Genomic DNA, 25,752 nt, shown 5'->3' with positions numbered 1-25,752 from the left:
TTTGAGGCTTATTTTTACTGTAAAATATAAAAAATAATTTCGCTCGGTTATTTGGGAGACTAAAAATACTATTTGACGGGGAATAAGACCCGAAGTCGAACTTTCTAGATCAATCTGTGCGATATCAATCGCAACATGAAAGGTCAAAATGTCAAGTAATTAGCTCAAGTTTCAAGTTTTCAAGCCGCTCTCGATTTTTTCCGTTTTATTTACCCAGGCTAGTTTTTGGGTAAATTCGAAGATGAAGTGATACCTTTAATCAGAAAAATAGTTTCGACAGCCTAATCCATGTACCAGATTGGCTTTTGACCTAAATTTAAGCGTGATGCAACATGGCCGAAGCGTATAATTTTAAAAATTTGATAAAAATTCAGAATTAAATTTTATTCGGATCTAAGAGCGTTAAATAACTGTTGAAAGATGATATTTTAATACTATGTACCAGCCTTTGCTGCTACGGATCATAATTTTTTATGCTCGCCTTCGAAAAAAGTTGTAATTTAGAGCCGAATTTGGCGCTTCGAGCGGCCAAATCCGAAGAGTCGTCTCGACGAAAAAAATAAAAATCGAAACAATCTCAGAGATACATTTTTGAAACAAGTTAGTAAAAGCCTTTATCCTGACAAAGTTTGAGAAAATCGATTTTATTTATCTTGCATATGTACAGGCGATCCTAAGAGCAGGACCCTCTTATGTCACATTAAAATAATTCATTTGCATGCAGTTTTTGCGTTTCATTTGGCACAGCCAACCTGCCGCTGTGAGTAATTCATCTCTTTATTTCATCAACTCCAGTTTATTATAAACGAAACGCTTCACTTGTCCGCCGAAACAGCACAAAAAAAATGTTTTCAACTTTTGACCGTTTACTTTTGTTACTTTTGTTACTTTTTTGTTAGCGTTCGTTTGGCTGCTCTTCTCATTCTGGAATACTTGGATTTCCATTCTGGCTATTCTGCTCCCAGGAGCAGAATAGCCGGAATGTATTCCGGAATATATATTCTTATTCCAGAATATCCCAAACGAACGCGCCCTTAGTGTAGTTAGAAACGTTAATTCTCAAACTCATTAATAATAAAGTTAAAGCGAAGATAATCAGAACCGTGACGGTGATTTATATGCGATCCTAATTAGCATAGATTTTTACGATTTTATTTCTCCGATTCCTCGTAGTTTTTGTTAAGTTTCACAATTAACGTTTTGTGGAGAACTACGACGTATTTTTCTTATTTATTAACAGCAAATCTGCAGGGACTGATGGCAAGCAGAACTGTCTTTTTTGACACGAAGAAAAACAGCAAGTTAATCTTCCTAATGCTTAACTTTCACCTGCCTGGGGAAGGCCGAAGTAGCGATCTCTGAAAGAATCCCAGAGATGAACTGATAGTCAAAAACACAAAATAAAGAATGAACGTGACTTACCCAGAGGACTGTCCGGATAAGAATGCATGTAAAGAAACAATATCTTGTTTAAAACTATCTCTTCTTCTCTAAGTTTCTGTAAGGAGAAGAAAATAGTATAAGTATTTAGAAATTAAAGTTCATTTTCCGTGGTCCCGCTTCACAAACAAAACCGTCTATCTGTTCCATAGACAGGAGACGGGATTGAGATCCACTGGGATGAAAAGCCGCGGCTGAACCGCTTGGTCAAAACTCCTAACACAACACCCTCCTCAAGGGCTAAAGGGCCGAGAGTCAAATGAATTTCCCGTCAAGCTCGACCTTATCCAGGCAATTAGCATTTTATCACACCACCTTTACCCCACTGGGCTTGATTTTGCTGAAAAGTAGTGATAAAATGCCCAGGCTAAAAAATCACTCACGCGTGTCAGGCCGGTCCGGCCTTACACACGTCACCTCGCAGTAGAGCTTGTTCCACAAGTTTGGGTGTCGAAAGTAATTCGCGTTTGCTTTGGGTTTGCTTTACTATGCTTAGTTGTTGGTTTAAAAAACCCACGCCACTTTCAAAATCAATCAGAAGTAAAGTGAATCCAATTGTGACTCGCTGACACACTTTTTTCCGCGCTTCGTGCAGGCGAAGAATGTTTTTGCCTTTTTTTTTGACCGGATCACTGGATTGTCAGAGTGTTCTGTGAGTGGGCAGAGTTTTTTTTTTGGTTTTACAATACTAAATTAAAAACCGCACTTCGGATTGCGTCAACGGGGGCGTACGATGGTCTGAGAAATGGCTCATGTTTATAGAATAATTTACCAATTCACGTAATCAAGAGGTTTAATTCTGAACACTTTATACTACTTTCTTTCTAGAAACAACTTAAAATGCAGATGATCACATATACTTGGCTAGCTGAAAACAAGCTCAACTTAATGTAAGCTTCTCAACAACATGACAAATTATCGGAAAACTTGAGTTTTTGCTGAATTGAAATGTTCAAAACTGGAAGTTACAGTGTTACAACAACTGAACTGAACGGGCAATGCCAGGAAATTAAAGGAAAGCGTTAAATTGTACACATGATTTAAAAGGTATGTATGTAACCTGTTGATAGTCGTCAGGGTCACGAGGAAAACAGATGTGTGACATCATTATCGTTTCCATAGCAACAACTGATAGCTTGTCAAAGCAAGGATCTTTAAGTAAATCTTGAACCTACGGATATAGATTAAAGAATGAGCAATAGAAATGAAAGGCGAAATCAGAATGCCCGTCAAATGGGATGATAAACTGATCAAAAAACACAAAATGAATTGCACTGAGGCGAGGACGAGGTTATTCCGCGAAGATGTCTTTCAGTGACTTTGGATTAGCTGCGATCAAAGACTGGTGCTATTTTAGGTTTGGTTTCGTGAGAGCTACTTGAAAACAAATCGTGACTGGGCACCTTTCCTGTGAAAGGTAGGGTGTTTCTGATCTGTATTTTAACGCTATTTTTGACATGAGTGATTTGCTCTGGGATTACCTCTACTTTTTATCTACAATTCTTAGAGAACAGTTCCAACAGAAATACCTGCTTTAGCCATCTCTTCAGACCTCGCTGGATTTCTGCTACCACTGTCAGTGCAGCACGACCACAGCTCTCTGGATCCTAACAACAACAACAACGAATAGTTAGACCTGGTTCATGGCTGAATTGAAGTCTACAAGGGAGTCTGCAAACTATCACTGGGCCAGCCAAAGTTCACGTAGGCTGCCTTAGACCTGATGTAACTAGCGTCAGGTGGCTATTAGTATAAGGACGGTTTTGATCACCACAGTCTAAACTTTATTTTTTTTTAAATTCGACCGCTGATCTCCATATCATACCAAAACAGTTTTTTTAACACAGACATCTCACAGTATTAGAAGTGAAAATGATCTTCACATGATGTGTAGTAACTTAAAACAAAACCAAACCCAAACCCTTCAAGTGGTATCTTAACAAGCCCAAGTACGACACTTTGTTTCAAAACCCAAGTTTACCTCACACGTGTTTCTTCTCTATCTTTAATCTGAGCTTTTGTTGATCAGTGAGACTCAACGTAAATATTTTTGTATTGATCCTACAATTTCCATTTCAGTGATGAAAATGGCGCGCTTTGGTTTTAGCTTGAATTCATCATTAGTTTGGGGGGAGGTGTGGTCTCATTTCTCATTTTATTCCATCCAAGATTGTAGCTCCAGTGAACATTTCACTGCAAAACACAAATGTGGGGCACAAAACAGATCGTACCTTCCAGCTCGGTGGGGGTTGTTCCAGGAAATGCATCAAGCGCCCAGCATGCAGAATGGAGTATCTAAGAGCAATACAACTGCCGTAACACAACAGTGTGTGTTCACGTGACAGATAGCTATCCCAGAGGATTTCTAACGGCTTCATGTCAAACCATCTCACCACTTCTGTAGCAAGTGGAAGAACCTGCAAATAAAGGAAAAGGCTAGTCGGTCATCCCAAAAATTACCTTTACAGAGAAAAGCAGGTTCAATTTATTTCATTGTTAAAAAAAATGTAAAGTCTGCTTCGAGCCTAGTGGCCCATACAGGCCGGAGCTTATCCCGGTTTCCGTAGCATTAAGCGACGGAGAGTATTGCTACTCCCCCCTGGATGGGATGCTAGTCCATCGCAGGGTTACCCCCCCAGCAGTAAATTCGCCGGTACCCATTTATACACCTGGGTGGAGAGAGGCACTGTGAGAGTAAAGTGTCTTGCCCAAGAACACAACGCAGCGCCCCGGCCAGGACTCGAACCCGGGCCGTTCGACTCGGAGGCGAGCGCGCTAACCATTAGGCCACCGCGCCTCCCACAATTTATTTCATTGGGAAGTTCATGTTCTACCCACCTGTTGCCCCATTCTTCGCAATTCCCATCTTGTATCGGCTAAACATTCTATTGTTTGAAGTACTACCTACAGTGTAGTAAGTCAAGAGCAGAGGATATTTTATTAAGTTTTGCAATAATGCGATATGAAACGTAATGTTTACAAAGAAATTATTTCTATGGATCTAAATGACAAAACCATAGCTTCATTACAACCAAATCTGTCTTCCAGACTCACTCATATGTTTTCCCATGCTTCGCGCCGGCTACATGTATTTGCTTTGAGCTTTAATTGGTTCACACTGAAGTGAATGTCTGTGTCTTTTGAGATGGGCTCGAGTGATTACCTTGGTTCTGGTTTTACGACACTCAATTGAATATCCCTCTATTTGGTAACTTTATAATTTATTACTTGAACAGATAATCAAAGTGATACAACAACGTTACGCTGAGTTACGTTACGAGGCCTTATGTGCCACTGGGCTTAACGAGGAAGAGTGAGTGAGTGAGTTACATTAAGTAAGTTATATATGAACAGTTCACACGTTTGTGTACATGTATCCAGGACCGGGCAAGATAAGAAAATAAAGTCTTTACTTGTGATAAGACGGAAGACAAAGTCCCAAGCTGAAGAGCATTTGTCCATTGAGGCACTTCATCTCTGAAAGTTCAAAAAGCAAAGTGTCACATTTACATGAAATGTTGATGAAAAGCACTAAGTAATAATGTTTTAAAATGATGTGAAACTCACTCTAACGTAGATAAACTCAGTGGCAACTTGTTAGATGGATCATCCCCTAAAAGAAAATGAATCAATCAATCAATTAATCAATCAATCGATCAACAAACTGGTCAACTTTGAAAACTTTTATCTAAGATAAATTTTAATCACTAGTTTGTTGTCATAACATACATGTATGGTGAAATTCCAGCAAAGAGGTCAAAAGGCCTACACTAATTGATAGCTGTGTCACGTTCATTATGGCTTGTTTGTTTAGCACGCATTTGTTATTATTGACCCCGGGGGAGGCGGGGAGGGAGAGGGGGGTGACTCCTATATGAAAGGGGTGGTGGTGTTCGTCAGACGTTTTAAAACGAACCCTAAAACAGATCAATCTGGGTGTGTCTCAAGCTTTTCTTGACCCTTAAATGATTTCAAAAAACTAAGAATAGAATTTATATTTGTATATTTCTTGGCGTGTAACCCTAAACGAGACCATTGTGGCTAAAAATACTGGCATTTTCCCGGAACACCCTAAGCAAGACCAAAAATCTGAAATTTACACCCCTAAGCGAGACGACGAGCATCCCCGCCCCTTTAGCAGCACAGTGACTCAGTCCCCACCCCCGGGTTTTTGACATATTTAAACATATGGCATATCTATTAACATCCTCTGTTGTAGCAGAGTATCTTGTAAAAAATGATGTTGCCATCTCCACATACCACGCATGTTGGTATGGTGTGTAATCGCATGTGGACATTATCATTGCCTCTTTAAAGACAAGTCATTAAAGACAAGTTTAACATGGACAGTGCAAATCACACGTGTACAATTTAAATTTAAATTTTCCCTTTGTATATATATTCACAGTTTTTAGATTTGTAATTGTAAACTTTATGCTAGTAATTTTTTATGCTTTTAAATTTTATGCTTTGTAAATTGTATGCTTTTATACTGGTCACCGATTGATACCAGTCAATCTCCTTGATTGACTGACTGGTCTACCAGGATACATAAAGTTATTATTATTATTATTATTATTATTATTATTATTATTATTATTATTATTATTATTATTATTATTAATTTATTAAGTCAAAATACCGCCCTAGGGATTCCTCTTAATATGATAACTAGGTACCAGATTGAGAGCTGCTCCATCCAAAGGGTGACTTTAAACTCTGGAACATAGCTTCATCAGTAAGATCCTGGAAGGAACAGAATAGTCACAATTCATATTGATAGACGAAATCGGCTAACATGTTTACATACTTGTTCTCACCCAATTCAGATCATCTGACGATTCATTTTGAAGGTTACAATATTGTTCTGTTTATCCATACTCCCATGCACTCAGTTGCTTGTGGTGAGAAATGGCACAATTGTAACCTCTCGAATAAATCATCACATGATCTGAAATGGGTGACAGCAAGGATGTAGACACGTTAGCTGATTCAGTCTATTACTGATCTGCCAGACGGTATTTTACCAAAAAATATTACAACAAATAATTTAATAAGTTGTCTAAAAATACACATAATTATTGAGAACAGATAAAATTGATATAACTGTACCTCACTTGATGACTGTTCTGAGTCCAAGGATTTTGTCTGATTGAGCAATGAATTGCCCTGAAGAAAACAATGTTCAAGTTAGTTATTTTGCTACTAAAAATTGTGGAAAATAAATAGTATATGATATTCGAAGTACTGCAACAACCTTTATTAATGTGTAATGAAGAAACCTGAGGATTAAACATTGCATATAATAGCTATTTACTATACAAGCCTTCCTCCTTAAGAGAACAACTTTCAATGTTATATTGGGCAGTGTCTTCAAAGTAGTGTTATATTGGCTAGAGAGTACAGTGCAGTTGTTGGTTGTAATTCACTCACCAGAGCAAAAGTGCTTGTCCGTGGAAGTCTAAATGGTCTCTTGGGTGAGATCTGTGGCGTGGCCACTGAGTATTGTCTTATGAGCTGCTTTGTGTGTGCATCAGCATCAACAGTGGCACAAGAAGCTGCTCTCCTGTGTGATAAAACAAGATTGGATATTCATGTAAGAAAAACTTGTTACTGATCAACTTGGGTGGCTAGAAGTTACAACTAACATTGGTTTCTTTCTTGATGTGAAGCTGCTTTCCCTGCTTTGCTGTAATGTTTCTGCTGTTGCATGCTTGTTGTCCATGAAACCACTCTCTCCTTCCTAAACGATAAAAAAGAACATTGAATTTAACTCATTAATCCCCACTGAGTGAAAAAGGCAAAGTCTACTTTCAAGCCTTATGGCCCATCAGGCCGGAGCTTATCTTGCCAGTGGTTTCAGTGGCATGAGGTGACTAGGGGTAATTTTAATCCCCCTGGATGGGATGCAAGTCCATTGCAGGGTTAACCCCCAGCATTCAATTCACTGATACCCATTTATACACCTGGCCAGAGTGAGGCACTGCAAGAGTAAAGTGTCTTGTTCAAGAACACAACACAATGACCCTAACCAGAGCTCAAACTTGGACCGCTCGGACGATCCGAAGTCCAGTGCACTAATCATTAGGCCACCGCGCCTCCCCAATCCCCATAGAGTAAGTGAACAAAATGTCTATTTTATAGGAACTACATGTACATGCATACAGTCAACTCTCTCTAAGAGGGACACCGTCAGGACCAGCTCCAGCTGTCCATCTTAGTTAGTTGTCTGCCTTATAGGAAGTTTCATCAGAGTAAAATGACTGAGAAACGGTAGGGACAGGACCAACCCAGATGTCCATCTTACAGAGGTGTCCGTCTTGTAGAGGTGTCCATTAAGAGAGAAATGACTGTATACACTGCAGAGTCTATCCCACTAGCCATCAGACCACTGCACCTCCCACAATCCCAGTTCCCACAGGATGCCCAACTGGGCAAATGTCACCATACCTTAATAGTTGTTGTGCTGTAGAGTGTACCAGACGATGTGGAGTTAATGATGCCAACACTATTGCTCTTCATGCACAGTGGATGTGTATGAGCTGCTGAGATATCTGACTTAGACCTGTAACAAATTCAATTTACAGTTAAAAAAAACAGCATCAAACACACGCAAAACTTTGAAGTTGTGTAAGTGAATAATCTGAATCATAACTTTGTGGATTAACAAAGACCGTTGATTCAGGAATTTTTCAGAACTCGAATTACTACTGTGCCTCACATTCCCCCAGAGTAGAACAATTCTTTACTATATAACAGTCACCAGCAACTCAATGTTTTGCTTTTTATGCTTACAGGTACTGTAAATAATACATATCATTTAATCTCTCAGGTAGTACACATGTGTTGTGATTGGTCAATTTTACGTTTTTTGAAATGTTTTTCTTTGTCCACGGTTGGAAGTTCGTTTTCTGTCCAATATGGATTCTTGTTGTTTCTCATTGGTTTATAGCCTGGGCGCAAAGCTTGGGCCACAAAATTGATGGGAAAAATCACCTCTTGTTCTTAAAGAACAAAATAAAATAATGTGCAGGGTTGATAAGTTACATTTGTAAATGTAAAAAATGTAAATGTAAATGTTGTTTATAGTGGTCATGCACTTAGCTTCATATCTCTTCGAGATAGCTAGTTTACAGGCATGCCACAGAAACAGAGGAAACAAATATTTTAAATCAATAATATTACATAGTTTAAAATCCCAACTAGCACAAGGCAGACCAGTTGGCTATATACAAAGCATATTTGAGTGCACAGTTCACAGTTTTGAGTGCACAGTTCATAAAAAAGTGTTGCCATGTGCATTACAAGATGTTTTCACTTACCTGTCTCTAACAAACAAAGATTGATTAGCAGCACCTTTGTTTGACAAACTAGATGTAAAAAGACGTGCAACAAGCATTAAAGGTGCATGTTAGGTGGTTAAACGTGCATTTTAAGAATAATCATCATGCAATTAGGAAGGTCAGCTTGAGCAATGAGTAGTGTTGTGCATAAAAATAAATATTAATACCCAGGGATGTCGCTAAGGGCCGGCTGCCCGCTAATTTAACCGGCTGAAATAGAACTTAAATCCAGCTATTATTTCACATGAAAACAAAGACTTAGGTAAATTTTCAGAGCAGCTAAGGCCAGAAAAGCCAGCTGGGATTGTTGATGCGCCAGCTTAGTGTTTTCTTAGCTACATCCCTGAATACCTGGTATTTTTTCTTTTTATTCGGTGAGAGAACTTTAATGGTGCAGGTGTTAAAAACATTTATTTAATAATTTGAGAAGGAAGCCGTTGTCAATGAGATGAGCATGAAAACCGCCACCAGAGAACTGTTTCTAAGTAAAAGTGAAAATGAGTTTAGTGGTTGATCAACAATAAAAATATTATACTAATAAAATAATAATCAAAAGCTACAAATGTATCTGCTGTGCATAATTTATAAATAAACAGAAAATTTCAATAACATTATTTGGTAAATTCATGAAAAGCAAATCCAATAAAAGAAATGCTCATCCTTTAATAAAACTGCTCTTATGAATTATGTTTTCGTGCATACAAAATTTTTTAATACTAACTACTGTATGTAATTTCGATTTCAAGAGGTTTAACTCTTTCGCTGCGGTTGTCGAGAAAACTCGACATTTCATTTCGATGTCGAGTTTTCTCGACATGATAAACAATCCCAGATTTCCTTTTGAAACTGTCTTCAATAGGAACGCTATGATCAATAATTACTTCAGATACCCTCTAGGAGAACGTTTGCATATAATGGCGGAGTATTATCGACAAATTCATGTTACAATGTTGCTGTTTACGGCCAAAGGACATTTAAACATGGCGTCGAATGAGAAATTTTCAATCGAGGAGTGCTTCGGAGAAGATTCTAACCGACTTTCGCCGAGAATATAACAGTTGTGGTTAACGAATCAAGCGATTTCAACAAACAGATTGAGTATTTAAGACGCAGCTATTGCAAAACAATGGTTTCAACCTTCACGCTTGGGAAGGAAGCTATCAGATGGCGAACGAAATTGCTGAAAGGACCAAAATGCAATGAATTTATGAAAAGGTTGCTTTTTACGATGTAGAATTATGTTAGGCACAATTCCTGAAAATCTTAATTAAATTGCTTGAATAGAACGAAAGATATTGTTGAATATGATGCGTGACTGTGTGATTCAACGCACTGTGAAAAAAATGCAGCACTGCGGGGGAGTAAGGTCAACAGAAAAGTCAGCAGCGAAAGAGTTAAAACATCAATGCAACAGTTCCAACTTGGAATACACCTCAGCCACAACTTGTAATCTTGTCTGTTCCTGTACATTTTTTTTAAACTGCTTGTGTTAAATAAACTTATACAATTGTGTATACTAGTTACATCATGTTAGATTTGTACTGTGTACAAGTACACGAACATGTACAGTTGTACGATAAAACTTGGGTATTCACACTGTATATGTAGCTAACTAAACTATTGGTAGGCTACAAATAGGCTAAACTTTTGTTTTAACATTTTTTGAGGACAGACTTCAGTTTCTTAATTTGATTGTTTCAATGAGATGTTGGCTAGCCCCTTTTTTGATTATCCTTTATCTGAAGATTTTTTTTATTTGGGATTTGCTGCATGAAAAAGATCTCAAATACCCCCACCACAAGAATTTACAAGATCTCTTCAGTCTGTCATACCTACTAATCAGTGTTTCATCCACTGAAGATGATGTTGCAGAAGCTTTAGACACTGGTAGTACAAATGTGGGAAACACATAGTGGATATGGTTTGTTATTAAGAACTTCAGTATGAGCTCATAAGCCAGGAGTCTTCCTTCTCTCCATTCCCAGCTCTCAGACATCAAGACATCGCCCGAATGAGATGTGCCCTCTGCAATAACAAAAATTGCCTGTTATAAATAATCAAGGGTCATTCCAAGAATTATCCAAACCAACCCCACCCCCCCCCCCCCCCCTTCTATGGAAGGACAGATTCCAACACTCTAGTTTTGTTACTGTCGGCAACTTTGAAGTTTGCATCTGAGAGGTGAAAGGTTGCTTGTCACAGGGGGAGGAGATCCAGACATTTCTAAAATGTTCCAATGCAGAGTCAACGTTTGCAATGTATAGAAACTGAAAACACAACTCCATATTAAATGTGGATTTTTCAACCTTCATTACTGTTATTAAAACAGAACAGAACAGAAGTTACCTGCGAGCAGCTTTGCAACCTGTCTAATGCTGGTCCTAGTTGATTTGTGAGGTTGCACTGGTGACATTCTACTGAGGCCAACAGATAATGCTCCATGGATTTCAGTTCCTTTAAAGCCAAACAGGGTAATTTTAAGCAATTAGGACACCACATAATTTTGTTAAAAACTCTGTGTCGATGTCCATAGCAGGATCAACACTTCCCTTTTCCCAAACTTGACTTACTTGACTTATGGCCATATCCCTAGATGGGTATAGGGCCGGACCTTTTCCCAAGGGGCAGACAAAAATACTTTTTCCTGTTCCTTGGAGGCTTAACGCACATCGTATATTATGTACAATGGAACCACAAAACCCTTAAAAAATTTTCATTTGGAACCTTGGAGCTCTGTGTCTTTTAGGCAGGAGCCCTCCTGGGCCGGGTTGTTCGAAAGCCGATTAACACTAACCCAGGATTAAAAGTTTATCGAGGGTTCAATTTCTCGTGGATAAAAGTGTTTTTATTGCAGCTTATGTTTTGTAGAGCTTGAGATTAGTCAATGTCAAAAATGGAGGACAGAAAATATAAACAGAAAACCTCAATCAAAAAATAGAAACTTAGCACTAGGTAAGGACAAGAAATGAAACTCACCAACACTGCTTAATGAATCAGCAGAGACATAACACAGATCAGGACTTAACATGGGACTAGGTGTACGCTGAAATGGAACTTGACTTTCCAATACATGTTTGCTAATGTTGTCATCAGAGTTGTGGGAAATGTTTGATGCAGTTGGCTCCAAGTCATCAGACCCTTGAGATGATCTTAAGTTTGCTACTAATAATTCTTTGTCGACTTTCCAGTCAGCAGCAAGACCTTGGAGGACTAGTTTTAAGAACACAGGATTACTGCTGTCCTTGGCAACTGTAAACAAGCAAAGCAAAGCATTACCGGTAATTACTTAAAAAACTAATGTGATTACACTAACTTTAACTTAAATTTCAGATGCAAGGAGTGCCTTTCTCTTTAGTTTACAAACAAGTTATTACAAATTAAATTGTTCTTCCAAATTTACATTCTAATCAAACTGTCAGTGTCTTCTTTTTAGAATTGACTTTATTCATCATGCTTGTTTAACTTATTAATTTGTAAAGGGGGCATTAAGAGTCAGGGCATGTATCTTTAGTTTCCATTTATATATAATTATAATTCAAATTGAAAAATAAGACATAGGCCATAGACACTGTCTAAATGACCATCATATGCAAGTAATTCCTGTGACACCTAAGAAAAATTATTATTAATATTGTTGTCATTAAAAACCCTGTAAATCCCTCTAAGACATTATGACATCTCAAAATCAGATATCCGGTAAAATTACCAAATAAAAAGATTTGCTAAATTATAATAAACATTACCTAAATATTTAAAAGCTACACTTGTTGCTTGTCGAACAGTGGAGGCTGGATGCATCAGATAAAGGTTCAGTGTTGAGAAGTAAAGAGGCCATTTGGGTAACAGAAACCCTGGAGGGATGTGCTGTGGATGAAAACAAAAATTTAGGCATCAAGCATATTTTTGTTATTATAAAATTTGTCAAATTGTAATTCAAGTAAACTATTTTTGGAATAATCTGTGTCATATGTATAAGCCGTTATTATCAGTGGTATATCTTAATTGTATGTAAACAAAAAGTCTGTAAGCAATATATTGTAATTTTAGCAACTATTTCTTCTTTTTCCCTCTCCTTTTTCTGTGTATTTAATTTTTATGTAAAGTTTTTGTATGTTGTCAATAAAGTTTCATTAGAAAAAAACCATCAGGGTGTAATGTACTGCTAACCTTGAGGCTTTGCCCCCCCGCACAGGAAAGGAATACAATGTACAAGTGTACATGTGCAGATTGATGATTAACTGTTCAGTACCCTAGAAGTGTTACAAATAAAGCTCACCTTAATCAAGAAAATACAGACTCCTAACAAGCCTTCAGCTTCGTGAGCTTTGAGGAACTTGAAGTGTTCTCTGAACACAGCATGGTGGGGTAACTGGACAATAATACAAAAAAACATAAAATTTAAAAACCTTAAAAGGAAGTTACATTTTTAGGAGATAAAAACTTAATAAATAAGTATCATACTTATTAAATATACAGTAATGTTGTACATACACCAATTGTATAATAAAAAAATGTGACGATTAATGTAGTTTGTACATAGTCAGGTGCCCAGGAGTCCAAAATGTAACACCCACGGGCATTTTTGTCTGATTTTTGGCAACATAGCTATTTTTACTAAATCGAGTACGCTGATTTCGAAAATAAATGTTGCCAAGCTTTATTCTCGCGTTAAGATGATGTTTTGATGCATTTAATTATGACGTCATGGTCCAAATAAGGAATTTTCTTTCCTTTAGCTATTTTAAGCATAATACATCCAGAAATTTATTTAAAGCATTGTTAATGTGCTGTAAAAATGATTTAAAGAATTTTCCGAGAGTTTTTACGCTGTTTCTGTGAAAATCAAGCCCTTCAGTGACAATTGACCACGCCCTCTTAAACAAAATTTACCCCATCGCGGGAACCTTATCACGGGTGTAGTTTTGTTATTTTGTCAAAGGACAAATGCGATTTTTGTATCAACAAATCGCTATAGTTGCAATAAGAAAGAAAAATATTGTCGTCGTGCCACGCTGAAGCTACGAGCTAGCGAGCATCAAGAACGACGCCATTACAATTTTCATATATCGAGTTTCCCTTGTTTCAGCTTTTCGTTTAATTTTTGTGGTAAAATAAATGGAAATAATATCATAGTTAATGTCGAATTATAACATCGTTGTTATAGTTAGAGATAAAACTTTATTGATTGTCTTGTATATTGCTGAATATAACTTATTTCACAATGCACTTTGTCTGTTATAGGCTCATGATAAAGACTTTGGTTGAACGCATGTAAAATTAACCAATTCAAAATGATCATAACATTGCTCCTTGCTTTCAGGTTTAAAACTGTCTATAATATTTTTAATCAATATCGGTAAATATTTTTAATATATCTTCTTAACTTTTTAATAAACACTGAACTAATATTTCTTTTTAAACAAGTTTCTTTAAAGCGCTTTAGCGCAGGTTGATATAGCAATTAGCGTCGGTCTTGGTGCATCCACAAAGCCCAGTGCACATGGCATGCGTTTTTCTAAATTCATAGCGAAGAGGCACATATATAGCCAGTGGTCAGATCGGATTTCATACATTCAACAAACAAACGTTTTCTGCGGAGGTAGTGGTGTCAGCTTCAAGGACATCTTCGCCGACTGAGAAGAGAAGAACAAAGTGTTCTGTGAAAACTCTCCACAAATGAAAGAGGTGCTGTTACAGCCGGTGATGGTGTGAGATGGTAACAATGAACTTGACGAGTTATTAGGAATATTTGCTGAGACACCCTCTAAAGTTATTTACGTTGGATTCTCTGAAGTTCCTGCCCATATCCACACTGTTGATGAGAGCTTAGCGCGATCGATGTGCCAGGAGAAGTAACAGCAAGTCTGTGCCTCGAGTGGAAACTATTATGTTGACGACATGCCCGCTATGACTGACTGCATAACGAACAAACTTCGTATCAGCTTCCTCTTGGTTGGATCTCAAAAAGGCTACATCTAGGTCAGGATCTGAGTAGAATCCACTTCGTATGAAAAACCACCAGATAAACTACGATTGCAGAGTCAGTGCCTGCGAGATAAGTTCATCTGAGAGAATCCGTGCAAAGTCCGCTTTATTGTCTCCTAGTGCCATAAAAAAGCTCGCCACTTCATCGGCTGCAACTGAACCTCTCTTACGTACTTTAATGACTCTGCTCACAGGCCGCGCCGTGTTCCCGGAGCGTCGACTTCTTGTCGTTGCTTTTATGGAGTGCCTCCCATCGAGTAACTCATCAATCCTCTGGTATCCAGGACCTTTCCGTAAAACAGTGTTCACGTAACATTCCGCAAACCCACCGAAAGCATTTGCATTTTTTGGTTTCCCAATAGCTGCCACCATAATTAGTATGCTGCCACCAGGGCGAAGCCATCGAAGAACAAACTGACTCTAGGCACTTGACCTTTTCTACTGAGAACGTCTTCTAAAATTTACTTGTTTCACACTTGGTGGGTTCATTTCTGCGAGAAACAGTGGCACCGGCATTAAACCTCAGATGCTACAATATGGCTTGCTGTTTATCTCGCGCCTGCCTTCATACACCGTCACTAGACAACATAGAATACTCTGGTTTCCATGCAAATTTAAAGTCTTTCTCTTTTTGCGGCTAGTTGCAGCATTTTTAACTTCATAAAGGCTGGCAAATAGAGGTGGATTATTCTTGCGAACAGGGTCACGAAAGTTTGTCTTCCATCCCTTCTTCCCGTTCCCGTTTTTCCTCTCTGTCTGAAGATAGTAGCCTCCATTCCACGAATCGTTCAAGCTGAGTCTGTCCAATCGAAGATCTTGTTTTATTTCTAGACTCATGAGATCTTTCCTGGCAATTTTTTGCAATGTCTCATTTGTCCGTGACAAGAACAACCCGGATTTTGTCGTGTGGAATGTAGAGAATTCTCAGCTTCATTATCTTGCTTCTGTCTCTCCTTGCCACTCTCTTTGTGGATAAAAGCAGTCGTTATGGTGTATGTCAAATATCGCTGATGTTTGTGGAGCAATTCAATTACAACTCTCTATTAATACAAGAATCACATTCATTTTTAAACAAAATGTTAACACTATACCCGTGATAAAGTGAATTTTTATGAGAGGGCGTGGTCAATTCTCACTGGACGGCTTGATATTTATAGAAACGGTATAAAAACTATCAGAAAATTCTTAAAATCATTTTACAGTATACTAATAATGTTTTGAACGAATTTCTGGATGAATTATGCTTTAAATAGCTAAAGGAAAGAAAATTCCTTATTTGGACCATGACGTCATAATTAAATGCATCAAAACATCATCTTAACGCAAGAATTAAGCTTGGCAACATTGATTTTCGAAATCAGCGTACTCGTTTTAGTAAAAATAGCTATGTTGCCAAAAATCAGACAAAAATGCCCGTGGGTGTCACATTTTGGACTCCTGGGCACCTGACTAACACATGTATGCCTGCATAGTAAGTTACATTACATATATAAATTATTATAATATTATAAAATTTTCTTAATTAAATCATTCTACCTTACTGATGCCTTGAGTGATTTCCTGACTATGTGCATCCCCTTGTGTGCCACGACACAGTCTGTTAATAACTTCTTGAAATGATGACAGTGCAACCTACATGAACAAAAACATTGTAATATTTGAGCTTTCTATACAGTAATTTAACTTACATGTAGATTTTTATATGTCTGACTCTTTTTTTAGGTCTGAAACAGGCTTTTAGTCAGGTGGGAGTCCAGGAGTCCTATGGACGACCACTTTTCAGAGAAGATTAATATGAATAACTGTATACAGAGGTTTTTTTGCAAATTTGGAAATCATTAGATACCTTTGCACTCATAACTGCAGAAAAACACCTTGCATGCTCCTCAGGCCCTCCTATGGGGACAAGGTCACGCCTTGTAAAAATTTTGGACTCCCACTTTTTAAATCGTGGCTAAAAGCCTGGTCTGAAACTCTATAACTTACTACAGGCTACAATATTCCTTACTCCCGTGATGCCAACTCAAAATCAATTTAGCCAATCTGTAGTTTATACATGTATAGTGACTATGCCTCACCTCAAACTCACATCTTGACAAAATTGCTGACATTGCTTTAGTAGCATGTTCCCTAATACTCAGCTGAGGATGCACAAGCAGAGAGAAGAGAACAGAGTGCACAGAGGACATGATGAAGTCTGGCAGTGCTGTCAGTGCAGTCAGGCCAAACTGAAAGGAGAAAGGTGAAAAGCTTTTAACCAAAAACAAAATAATGTAACTAATCTATTTTCACATACATGCTGGGCCCCAAAATAAAATGCAAACTTCAAATAATGCCTGGTTTACATGGTCAAGTTTTCATAAAAAAAGAAAACAACCCTCATGTCTCATTGAGAAAATAATACTGCATATTTTGTACAACATACTATTAGATAGAGGTGTCCATTTGGGACAAATAAAGAGAGTGCCTACTTGCAGAAGGTGTTTGCTTTGCAGAAACTATTGTTGGTAAGCTATATTGTGCTGTGGTTGGGATATTGTTCATTGCCTTGGGGTGCATTCTTTTGGGACTATTCTGGCTATTCTTGTTCTAGTTTAGGAATGACAGAATACACAGAATGTCAGTTTCCAAAAGACACATAATTATTCTAAAAATGGAATACTGGTGGCAGTGTTGTTGTGAGAACTATTTTATCTGCGCACACGCTAGTTGCAATGACCTGGGGCGGCCGACCGCATATGATTTCCTGCCAAAACTATCTCAAAAGAACGCATATTCTGCCTATTCCAGGTAAACCATAATCTGTTCATTCTGCTATCTGGAGCATCTATCTGAAAACGGAATAGGTCCCAAAAGAACACGATCACAGTCTATTCTGAGTATTCATATTCCGGAATAGACCCAAAAGAATGCGCCCTTGGCATGATTTGTTTACATCATTTAGTGATGGAACCATCCACAACACTAAGAAACTGCCGGCTGAAGTTTCAGTTACAGTGGAGTCCCAATTTTCCGAGTCTCCAAGGGAGATGAGAATTGGTTTAAGAAATTGGGGAGTTAGAAAAATCGGGGGGGGGGGGGGTAAAATTACAGTGTACCACTTTTGGTCGAAGTTATCAGGAGGTTCCAGAAACCGATGGTTCAAGAAATCAGGATGTATATGTATCAAGAACCACACAAAAAACCCAGTGTCTATGACCTCAGTTTCTGTGAGCATTACAACTGACCTTCAACATGTACTGAGATCCTTCTGAGTGTGATGTGTCCTTAGCAGATGAAGCTATTCCACTCCAAAGAAATTGGCACACAATAGCAGTCATGCCTATTCGATGCACATGTAATAGACAAAAAAATGCATTAATACAGTCTTAAAATTCTCACTAGATATGTATATGTTGCAGTTAAGTTCTGATCTTAGTTAATTTCTTATTTTAACTAGTTAGTTTTTTTCTAACTAGTTGATTTTTATATACTAGGTAAATAATAGGATTAGGGTTAGGGTATGGGTTGAAGTCATATATTTTAATAAAATAGTGATTCACCCAACGTTCCCTATATTTGTGGCAAAGTGGATAAGGGGTTGGACAGCAAATCCAGAGGTTGAGAGTTCAAATCCAGTGCAGGTAAGGAAAAAGAAAAAAAAAATAGATGATAGTACTTTAGGGAAGGTGGATAATAGCAGATAGTAGGGGAGAGTTAGTAAGGATGGTGGGGGGGGGGAGGGGTTATGATACATCAAGGGAGGGGAGGTGTTTCACTTTTTTACTTATAAACCTAGTATAAAAAAATACGTAAGAAAAAAAATAACTAGTTAAAATAAAGAATTAACTGAGATTAAAAATTATCTGCAACATTTATGTATATGCATGAGTACAAGATGTAATGAACTTGAACTTGAAATTTAAATGTGTACCCAAGTTACAGGTACCAAAGTTCGCATGCCCTCATCTCGGCTTCCCAAGATGATCTTGTATGGTGTACTGACCAATGGGAAGCAAAACATAGGGGGCCAACAAAAGCTCTTCAACAATAACCTGAACACAACCATGGGCAATATAACGTGGTTTTAACACCAAGAACTGGGAGCAACAGTGTAGTGGTAGGGCTTTTAATTAAAATTTTGGTATGTTTAAGTCTTAACACATTTAAATTTTACGCATTATGTTATGCTAGCTACTTACACATTACAGCACCCTCTTTGGCCTGCCAAGATGTTTCTTTACCCAAACACATCTGCAACAACAATTATAACAACTTGGCTTAACAGCTATATGAATAATGACAATAACACACATAGGCATGCAAGGTTTGTATAATTTTCATTCCAATGTCATGCATTGCCAGCTTAATTAACTTCTTTCACTCAATTATCTGAGAGGTGCGGTAGCTTAATGGTTAGTGTGCTGGACTTCAGATCAAGAAGTCTGGGTAAGAACAATTGCCAGCACAATGTGTTGTGTTCTTGGGCAAAACACTTTACTCTCATACAACCCTCTAAGTTTATTTTTTTCCTTAGTGGCCATTTGGCCACCAACTACTCAAACTTTGGTCGCCAGTGAAAAAATTTTAGTCACCAAATTAAGCTGATGCTTTCAATCCTTCCTCTCAATTTTAGTCACCAGGCTGGCGACCTTGGTTCAATTTTAGTCGCCAGCTCCAAAATTTTAGTCGCCATGGCGACTAAAATGGTCTTAACTTGGAGGGTTGCTCATAGTGCCTATTTCCATGCAGGTGTATAAATGGGTACCAACAAATTTAATGCTAGGAGTAACCTTGTGATGGACTAGCATCTTATTCAGGGAAGGGAAGGGGGAGTAGAAATTCTCCTAGTCACTTTATGCTACAGAAACCGGGAAAAGCTCCGGCCTAATGGGTCACTAGGCTTGAATGCAGACTTAACCTACTCAATTATCTACCCCTTGAGTCTTCAGAATAACACACGAACTATATGCAAACTGAAACACAATATTATTGTCCAGTGCTAAACATCATCATGTTATGTCATGTACATGTATGCTACATGCATGTACATTCACTTTATCAGTGACATCAAAGGTAGAGGTGTTTGCACAGGTACCTTAACTAAGCTCTCATAGAATTCCTCCACTTGAGGCAGTGTGAACAGTTCCAAAAACCTCGACAGTTTGGCTACACATGTGTTTCTGATTGCTGACCAAATATCAGTGATGCCAGCGATAATAACATCCTTCACTAAAGGAAAGGCATTACTGTTCACTCCGTTTTCAGAGCTTGCAAGCTTTAACCAGTCCATAACGTGTACAAATGTTTGATTCCTCACAACTGGCATGTTGGAAGCTGAAAAACAAATTGAATAGATCTGCAGTTACTCACTTATCGTATATTAAACAAGTTGTTTTCAATGGTCTTAATTGATTCACCAAATTGTTGTATTAATTTATTGAAAATAAAATTAGGCTGGCTAATAGAACTGAACAAGATTTTTTTTTCTTTATGATTATGTGGTTACTGATAAGTGGTGCTATTCATCTATACAAGCATCCATACATATTAAAACTTTGACTACTTGGTATGAAAGCTAAATGTCACAGTACATGGTCTTCCTAATTATACAGTTTGTGTTATATGGCCAGCTCTGCAAGCAGGCAAGATGAACCAAATTAATCCTGGACTGTGATTTGCTACTCATATGGGCAAGATGGGGCTATCTTCCCCACTCCGAATTGCATGCTGTGTCCCACAAGAAAATGGTCAACTTTTATGTCATGTAAAAAATCCTCTATTGACTAAGCTTGGTCAGTTCAGATTGATGGCTGGTTAATGGCCTTGTTTTTTTTTGTTTCTTTTTTTTTTTTTTTGGTATGATTAGGGACTTCAGCTGCATCTTGGTCCATGAACACCCAAAGAAGACAACTTGGCCAATATTCAGCCAACTTGACCTCATGTTTCAAGCGTGAGGTCAAGATACTGTGTTATTAACCAAGCAGCTTGGTTAATAACACATGTATATCTGAGTTTATAGTCCTAAGCACATAACACATAATTCCGTCATATTGACTGCCATGTTTTACTGCTTTTAAAATCAATTCTTCTTCTTCTTCTTCTTTACACCTGTGTGAACCAGCTAAGATAGTAAGTGTATAAGTTTACTATCTGATGGAAATTCTCCTAGACCCAGACATTAGGCTAGTGGACGACCATCGTGGCCTTGCTTACCTTTAGCAACTGTATATTTAAAGCTTTTCAGCAGATGTGCAGTTAGTTTAGCTTGAGCAAGGAACCTAAGGAAAAAAGTTTTGATTTAATGATTTCATTCTGTGCAGACAACAAATATCTTGGAATACATGTGTCTGGTGTTGATTAACCTAAAAAAAGCAAATGTCTATCATAACTGTACTTCCCACATGTTTTGGAGACTGATGACCATGCTCTACAGAGATTTGTATAGTGTCTCGGATTGGTTGTTATATACTTAAAACGTATGAAAATTTAATAACATGCAATATCCAATCAGAGGCACTATGTGATCGTTTGCAGAGCTACCACCACTGAAAGAGCAAGAATGTGTGCAAGTATGTCTTTGCAGGATTGTCACAAAGTTTTGACAACATGGCTCTATTGTTGAAGCGGATGGCTGATTTTACCATCTTTTTCTAAAGAATCAAAAGAATAGCTCAGCAGAGTAGCTGGCCGAGATAATGAGGTAGATGGTGATTTCGGCTCGCAGCTAGTTACTTTTGACAACCCTGCATACGACATGCTTTCTGCATCTCTGAGCCTCTCTATGGGTATTTCTGAAGAAATTTAAGATGCGAAGAACACTGCAGAAAAAACGAAGATCTCAAGGTTGAAGCATTGAGATCTGAAATTGACCAAAATGTGCGGATCAAATTGAACACTCAGATATAAAACTGTCAAAACTCATAAACACTACAGAAAATATCTGTAATTTCTGAATTTTTGGCACTTGACCACATATCAAGAAAAAAACCAAAAAAAAACCCGAAGATCTGCTTGAAAAAACCCCCGAAGATTTGCAAGAAAAATGGGAAGAAAACAAAGACCGTAGATACCCATAGGGAGGCTCATCTCTGATCTACAGTGTCATACACAGGACTCTACTCTACAATCTTGTTTAATTTAAAAAGATAAATTTAAGAAGTTAAGTTGTAGAGCCCTCTCTATATCACTGTAGGGATGTAGAGAAGTGTCTATAAGCAGATGTCTGTAAAGTAGTGGGCTCAAAGGTGCTAATAATACAGCCCTCTCTATATCACTGTAGGGATGTAGAGAAGTGTCTATAAGCAGATGTCTGTAAAGTAGTGGGCTCAAAGGTGCATAATAATACAGCCCTCTCTATATCACTGTAGGGATTTTTTGGGTAGTCCTTTTAGGTCTAAGCATGAGCAGGGGGAGCCATGGACTGGGGGTCAGTGTTTTGTCCACCACGTAGAGAAGTGTCTATAAGCAGATGTCTGTAAAGTAGCGGGCTCAAAGGTGCTAATAATACAGCCAAGAAATGCAGAAGCTGAATACCTGAGGAACATCACACATCAGACTCACCACTGAGTTTTCATGTAGAAAAATATGAAAGAGTGGATTGATTTAGGAGATCTGCATACACGGTGTAATCTAACATGGTTAAGTGTTAAAGTTTTTTTAACGATTCCGTATGTAGTGTCAATTCAAATTGTGTGAACTAAGTTAGCCTAAGTTAAATAACCGTGGCTAATTGAACGTAAGCTTAAGCTTATTTTTATCGGGTTCTGTCTTCCTCAGATTCAAATGATTTAAAAGAACACTCTGCCCGTTCAAGCAAAAAATCAGGAATAATTTTTCAAAGAACTAGAGTGGATATTAACCAAACCGATCACCAGTGGATAAATTAAACAAAAGGACTTTAGTTTGATGATATATAGGTTAGTACCGAATTGTTATTTTGCCACCTCGAGCGCAGCCATGAGAACCAAGTTGTATATAAACAGCTCTTACCACTTTAGAAATTCGTCGAGTAACTCATTTAACTTCGCTTTAAACTTGGATTCATCCTGTATTCGTAAAGAACCAGACGATCCTCTACGACCCAAATGTTCATCTGCTACAGAATAGCAATCGTCTAAATTTGCAGTGTACTCCGACCAGCCAAACCGCCGCTCGAAGAGATAAAAAGTGAACGAATCCAGGTCTTCCTGCAAAGGTATACAATTATCTGGCGATTTACTGGGGAAAGGATTTCCAATATCGTTTAAACCTTTCCGAAGCCATTCTTTCTCGCAATCGTCTTCATCTGAAGGCGCTTCATCGCCAACAGGAAGAAGCGTTTCTCTCAACTTTTGCAAAGCAAGGATTTCTTCTTCTGCACAAGAAGCATTTTGCAAGGTGGAAAGTCGAAAACAAAACTTTGCCGAAGGGTCTTCGTTGTCAGTCATCATTGAATCTTTAGCCAGATTGAAGGCTTGGTTCTCATTGTTAACCAACGGGAGATGTCTGCGATAACCAGGTGTCCTAATGCATCCTAATGCATGTCACTCTTGTCTCAATAGAAATGCGGAAAACCAAATGAGGCAAAACAACTGAATGCCGCCATTTTTTGTACCAAGCGAAGATTTATTTTGCCACGTGATCCGATTGGTAACGGGTGTTGACGACGAATTTTCGGCGACTGTTCGGCAAAGCGTTGATAAATGGTCGGCTTTGCAAAGCGCACGATCTGGGATTGTTTGTCTTGCTCAGCTCAACGATTGACACCAAAAGGTAGGTTTTGTTTAGTGTGGAAAATTGCCAGTAGTGAAAAGATGCAGGGGAAATAAGCACGAATTGAGCATTAATTAACGTTTACATTTACAACTTACAATGGTTTCACAGCAAAAAAACAGTAGCCGACTTGCCATGAAATATTATGAAAGATGCAGGTCAAGTTTACACAGCCGACTTAAAATTGGCTTTTCCGTTGTTTTGCATACAGACGATGCAATATAAACACGTAATTGTCTCGGTCAATAAAAAACCTACAGCCTCGAGGTGAAGACAACTGTGCAGAGATGGACCACAGCTTATCACGGTTTATTTGGAAGCCATCTTGACGTATCAGGCAACACCGTCAGAAATCACAGTGTTTGTATATGGGAATCCGGTGGCAAATAAATTTTTTTTAAAAAAATATTGCATTCTGCACAATTTATGTACCAGAAAGTTAAGACACTAGGCAAATTTTTGCATTTTCCAAATTTGACGGCTAGAAAGTCACTCAGTCTAGTTACGTTTTTAATTTTTCATACATTTGTGACCATTTGTCTATAATTTTTTCCACGGCCGTCAACCCACCGAACCGGAACGGAAATCTGCGGAAAAAATTATTGAGGATCCTGAATGGGGGTGGGGGTAAATCCCATTTTATGGTAAATCCGATTTTCCCATTGCTCAGATCCCATTTCCCAGCCTATTGTTTTCCCAAATTTTCAAAATCCCAGTTCCAGTTCTATTGTTTTTCTGTCAGTATAAATTCCCATTCCCAGTGACCAAATCCCATTCCCAATGAACCAAATCCCAGTTCTCATTTTAATCCTTCAGGCTCCTCTTGATAGGCAAATGCATGGAAAATTTAAAACGTAACCAAGCACATTCTAGCCCAGCTACATCCTTCAAATTTGGGGAATACAATCCTTAATATATATCTTAAGTTTGCAATTAATAATAATAATAATAATCATTTCTATAGCGCTATTTAGCTAATCTTTCATAGCGCTTTACAATCACTATGCTAAAAAATAAAAATAAAATATAAAAATACCTAACTAAATTAATCTATTGAGCTAAAATATCTATACATGCAGAGAGTGAAGTTTTAAAAGTTAAAAATTTAAAAACTAAAAATATCATGATTATTTAACTGGACTTAAAGTAAACATGTATAAGAAATAAAAATTAAATGTCATAGATTGTTCATAGATTGTTCAGAATTCATAAAAAAAAATTCCTTTGGATTCTCATACACACACTGTAATTTCTGAAAGTGTTGCCTACCCGTCAAGATGGCTTTTAAAACTGTGATAAGGCCTATTTAAACTGTGGTGAAGTGAGGGTACCCTGTGAGCAGAGTTCCCTTCAAACTCTGCTCACAGGGTAAGTGAGGGACGGGGGGAGGGGGGGATATTAGTATTTTCATTAATCATTAACAAGGACTCCCAAGAGAAAAACATAAATAAAATAAATCCACCTCAGGGACAAATCCCCACAATTTGCCTTGCCAACTAACTTGTAACATCTCATGATGTTCAAGATGGCCATACTCAATGGCTCTTTTCACCCCCCCCCTCCTTTCAAATGTGGACATGCTACCCCCTCCCCCTCCAAACACATGTACCAAACTGTCATTTGAAATTCCATTCATCCTCATGAAAAACAATCATTGTCATTTGATACCTCATTTTTATGTGGCCAAAATGTGGACCGGGCAACAAGTAAGTGACATGCATCTGTAGTTGACTAATATTCATAGTTTATTTACAATATGTATTTATAGGTTTAAGTATATGTATTTATTTAACTCTGAAAAGCCTCATCAGGGATGGGTTAATAAAATGTGTATGTATGTATGTACTAATTCTTCATTTTAGTTTCACTGGGCCAGTGGGGACCCAATATGTGAGAGCAGCCAAAATCTGCTATCAGTCTAATTTACCTCTGATGTGAACTACAACAGGCAAAAAATTATTAGCTAAATAATTAGTATTAGTATAATTTCAGAGGTGATTATAAGAATTGAAGCATTCTGATTGGTCGAGAAGCTCGGCTTATGAGGCTATAATCACCCCGCGCGAGGTGATTATAGCTTTGAAGGCTTGGTTACTTAGCCACACCACCTTTGACATCCAGGCAAGTAAAAATGGCCGCTCTTGCTGAATGAAAATTTCTTTGATTTGAAAGAAACCAGTCCAAGTCCTGGATATTTTAAACATTGGGAATTTTTCAAATTAACTACCAAGGCTTTTGGACCGAACATATT

The 25,752-nt window shown here is 37.9% G+C and overlaps 1 protein-coding gene and 1 long non-coding RNA gene across 2 annotated transcripts in view; one reads left to right on the top strand and one right to left on the bottom strand.

The window, feature by feature from the left end:
- The window catches only part of LOC144651189 (uncharacterized), a 41,936-nt gene extending 18,594 nt beyond the window's left edge, over positions 1–23,342 (bottom strand). Inside the window, exons 1-25 of the mRNA XM_078511094.1 lie at positions 22,740–23,342; positions 20,964–21,028; positions 19,846–20,084; positions 18,950–19,001; positions 17,996–18,090; positions 16,847–16,996; positions 16,305–16,400; positions 13,060–13,152; positions 12,527–12,647; positions 11,760–12,032; positions 11,130–11,237; positions 10,616–10,808; positions 8,763–8,810; positions 7,891–8,005; positions 7,089–7,183; positions 6,874–7,006; positions 6,553–6,609; positions 6,120–6,186; positions 5,008–5,053; positions 4,854–4,917; positions 4,279–4,344; positions 3,672–3,857; positions 2,970–3,047; positions 2,501–2,611; positions 1,423–1,498 (exon numbers count right to left, since the gene is read on the bottom strand). Of these exons, the coding sequence (XP_078367220.1) occupies positions 1,423–1,498; positions 2,501–2,611; positions 2,970–3,047; positions 3,672–3,857; positions 4,279–4,344; positions 4,854–4,917; positions 5,008–5,053; positions 6,120–6,186; positions 6,553–6,609; positions 6,874–7,006; positions 7,089–7,183; positions 7,891–8,005; positions 8,763–8,810; positions 10,616–10,808; positions 11,130–11,237; positions 11,760–12,032; positions 12,527–12,647; positions 13,060–13,152; positions 16,305–16,400; positions 16,847–16,996; positions 17,996–18,090; positions 18,950–19,001; positions 19,846–20,084; positions 20,964–21,028; positions 22,740–23,179 (3,067 nt within the window). The 5' untranslated portion in view covers positions 23,180–23,342. The remainder of the gene's footprint in view (positions 1–1,422; positions 1,499–2,500; positions 2,612–2,969; positions 3,048–3,671; positions 3,858–4,278; positions 4,345–4,853; positions 4,918–5,007; positions 5,054–6,119; positions 6,187–6,552; positions 6,610–6,873; positions 7,007–7,088; positions 7,184–7,890; positions 8,006–8,762; positions 8,811–10,615; positions 10,809–11,129; positions 11,238–11,759; positions 12,033–12,526; positions 12,648–13,059; positions 13,153–16,304; positions 16,401–16,846; positions 16,997–17,995; positions 18,091–18,949; positions 19,002–19,845; positions 20,085–20,963; positions 21,029–22,739) is intronic.
- Positions 1–25,752, top strand: part of LOC144651359 (uncharacterized) — a 112,332-nt gene that overhangs the window by 58,245 nt on the left and 28,335 nt on the right. The window lies entirely within an intron of this gene.

The sequence above is a fragment of the Oculina patagonica genome, chromosome 4, assembly GCF_052425735.1.
Source record: "Oculina patagonica isolate OP01 chromosome 4, crgOcupat, whole genome shotgun sequence".
NCBI lineage: Eukaryota > Metazoa > Cnidaria > Anthozoa > Scleractinia > Oculinidae > Oculina > Oculina patagonica.
This window is presented reverse-complemented; position numbering and strand designations above follow the sequence as displayed.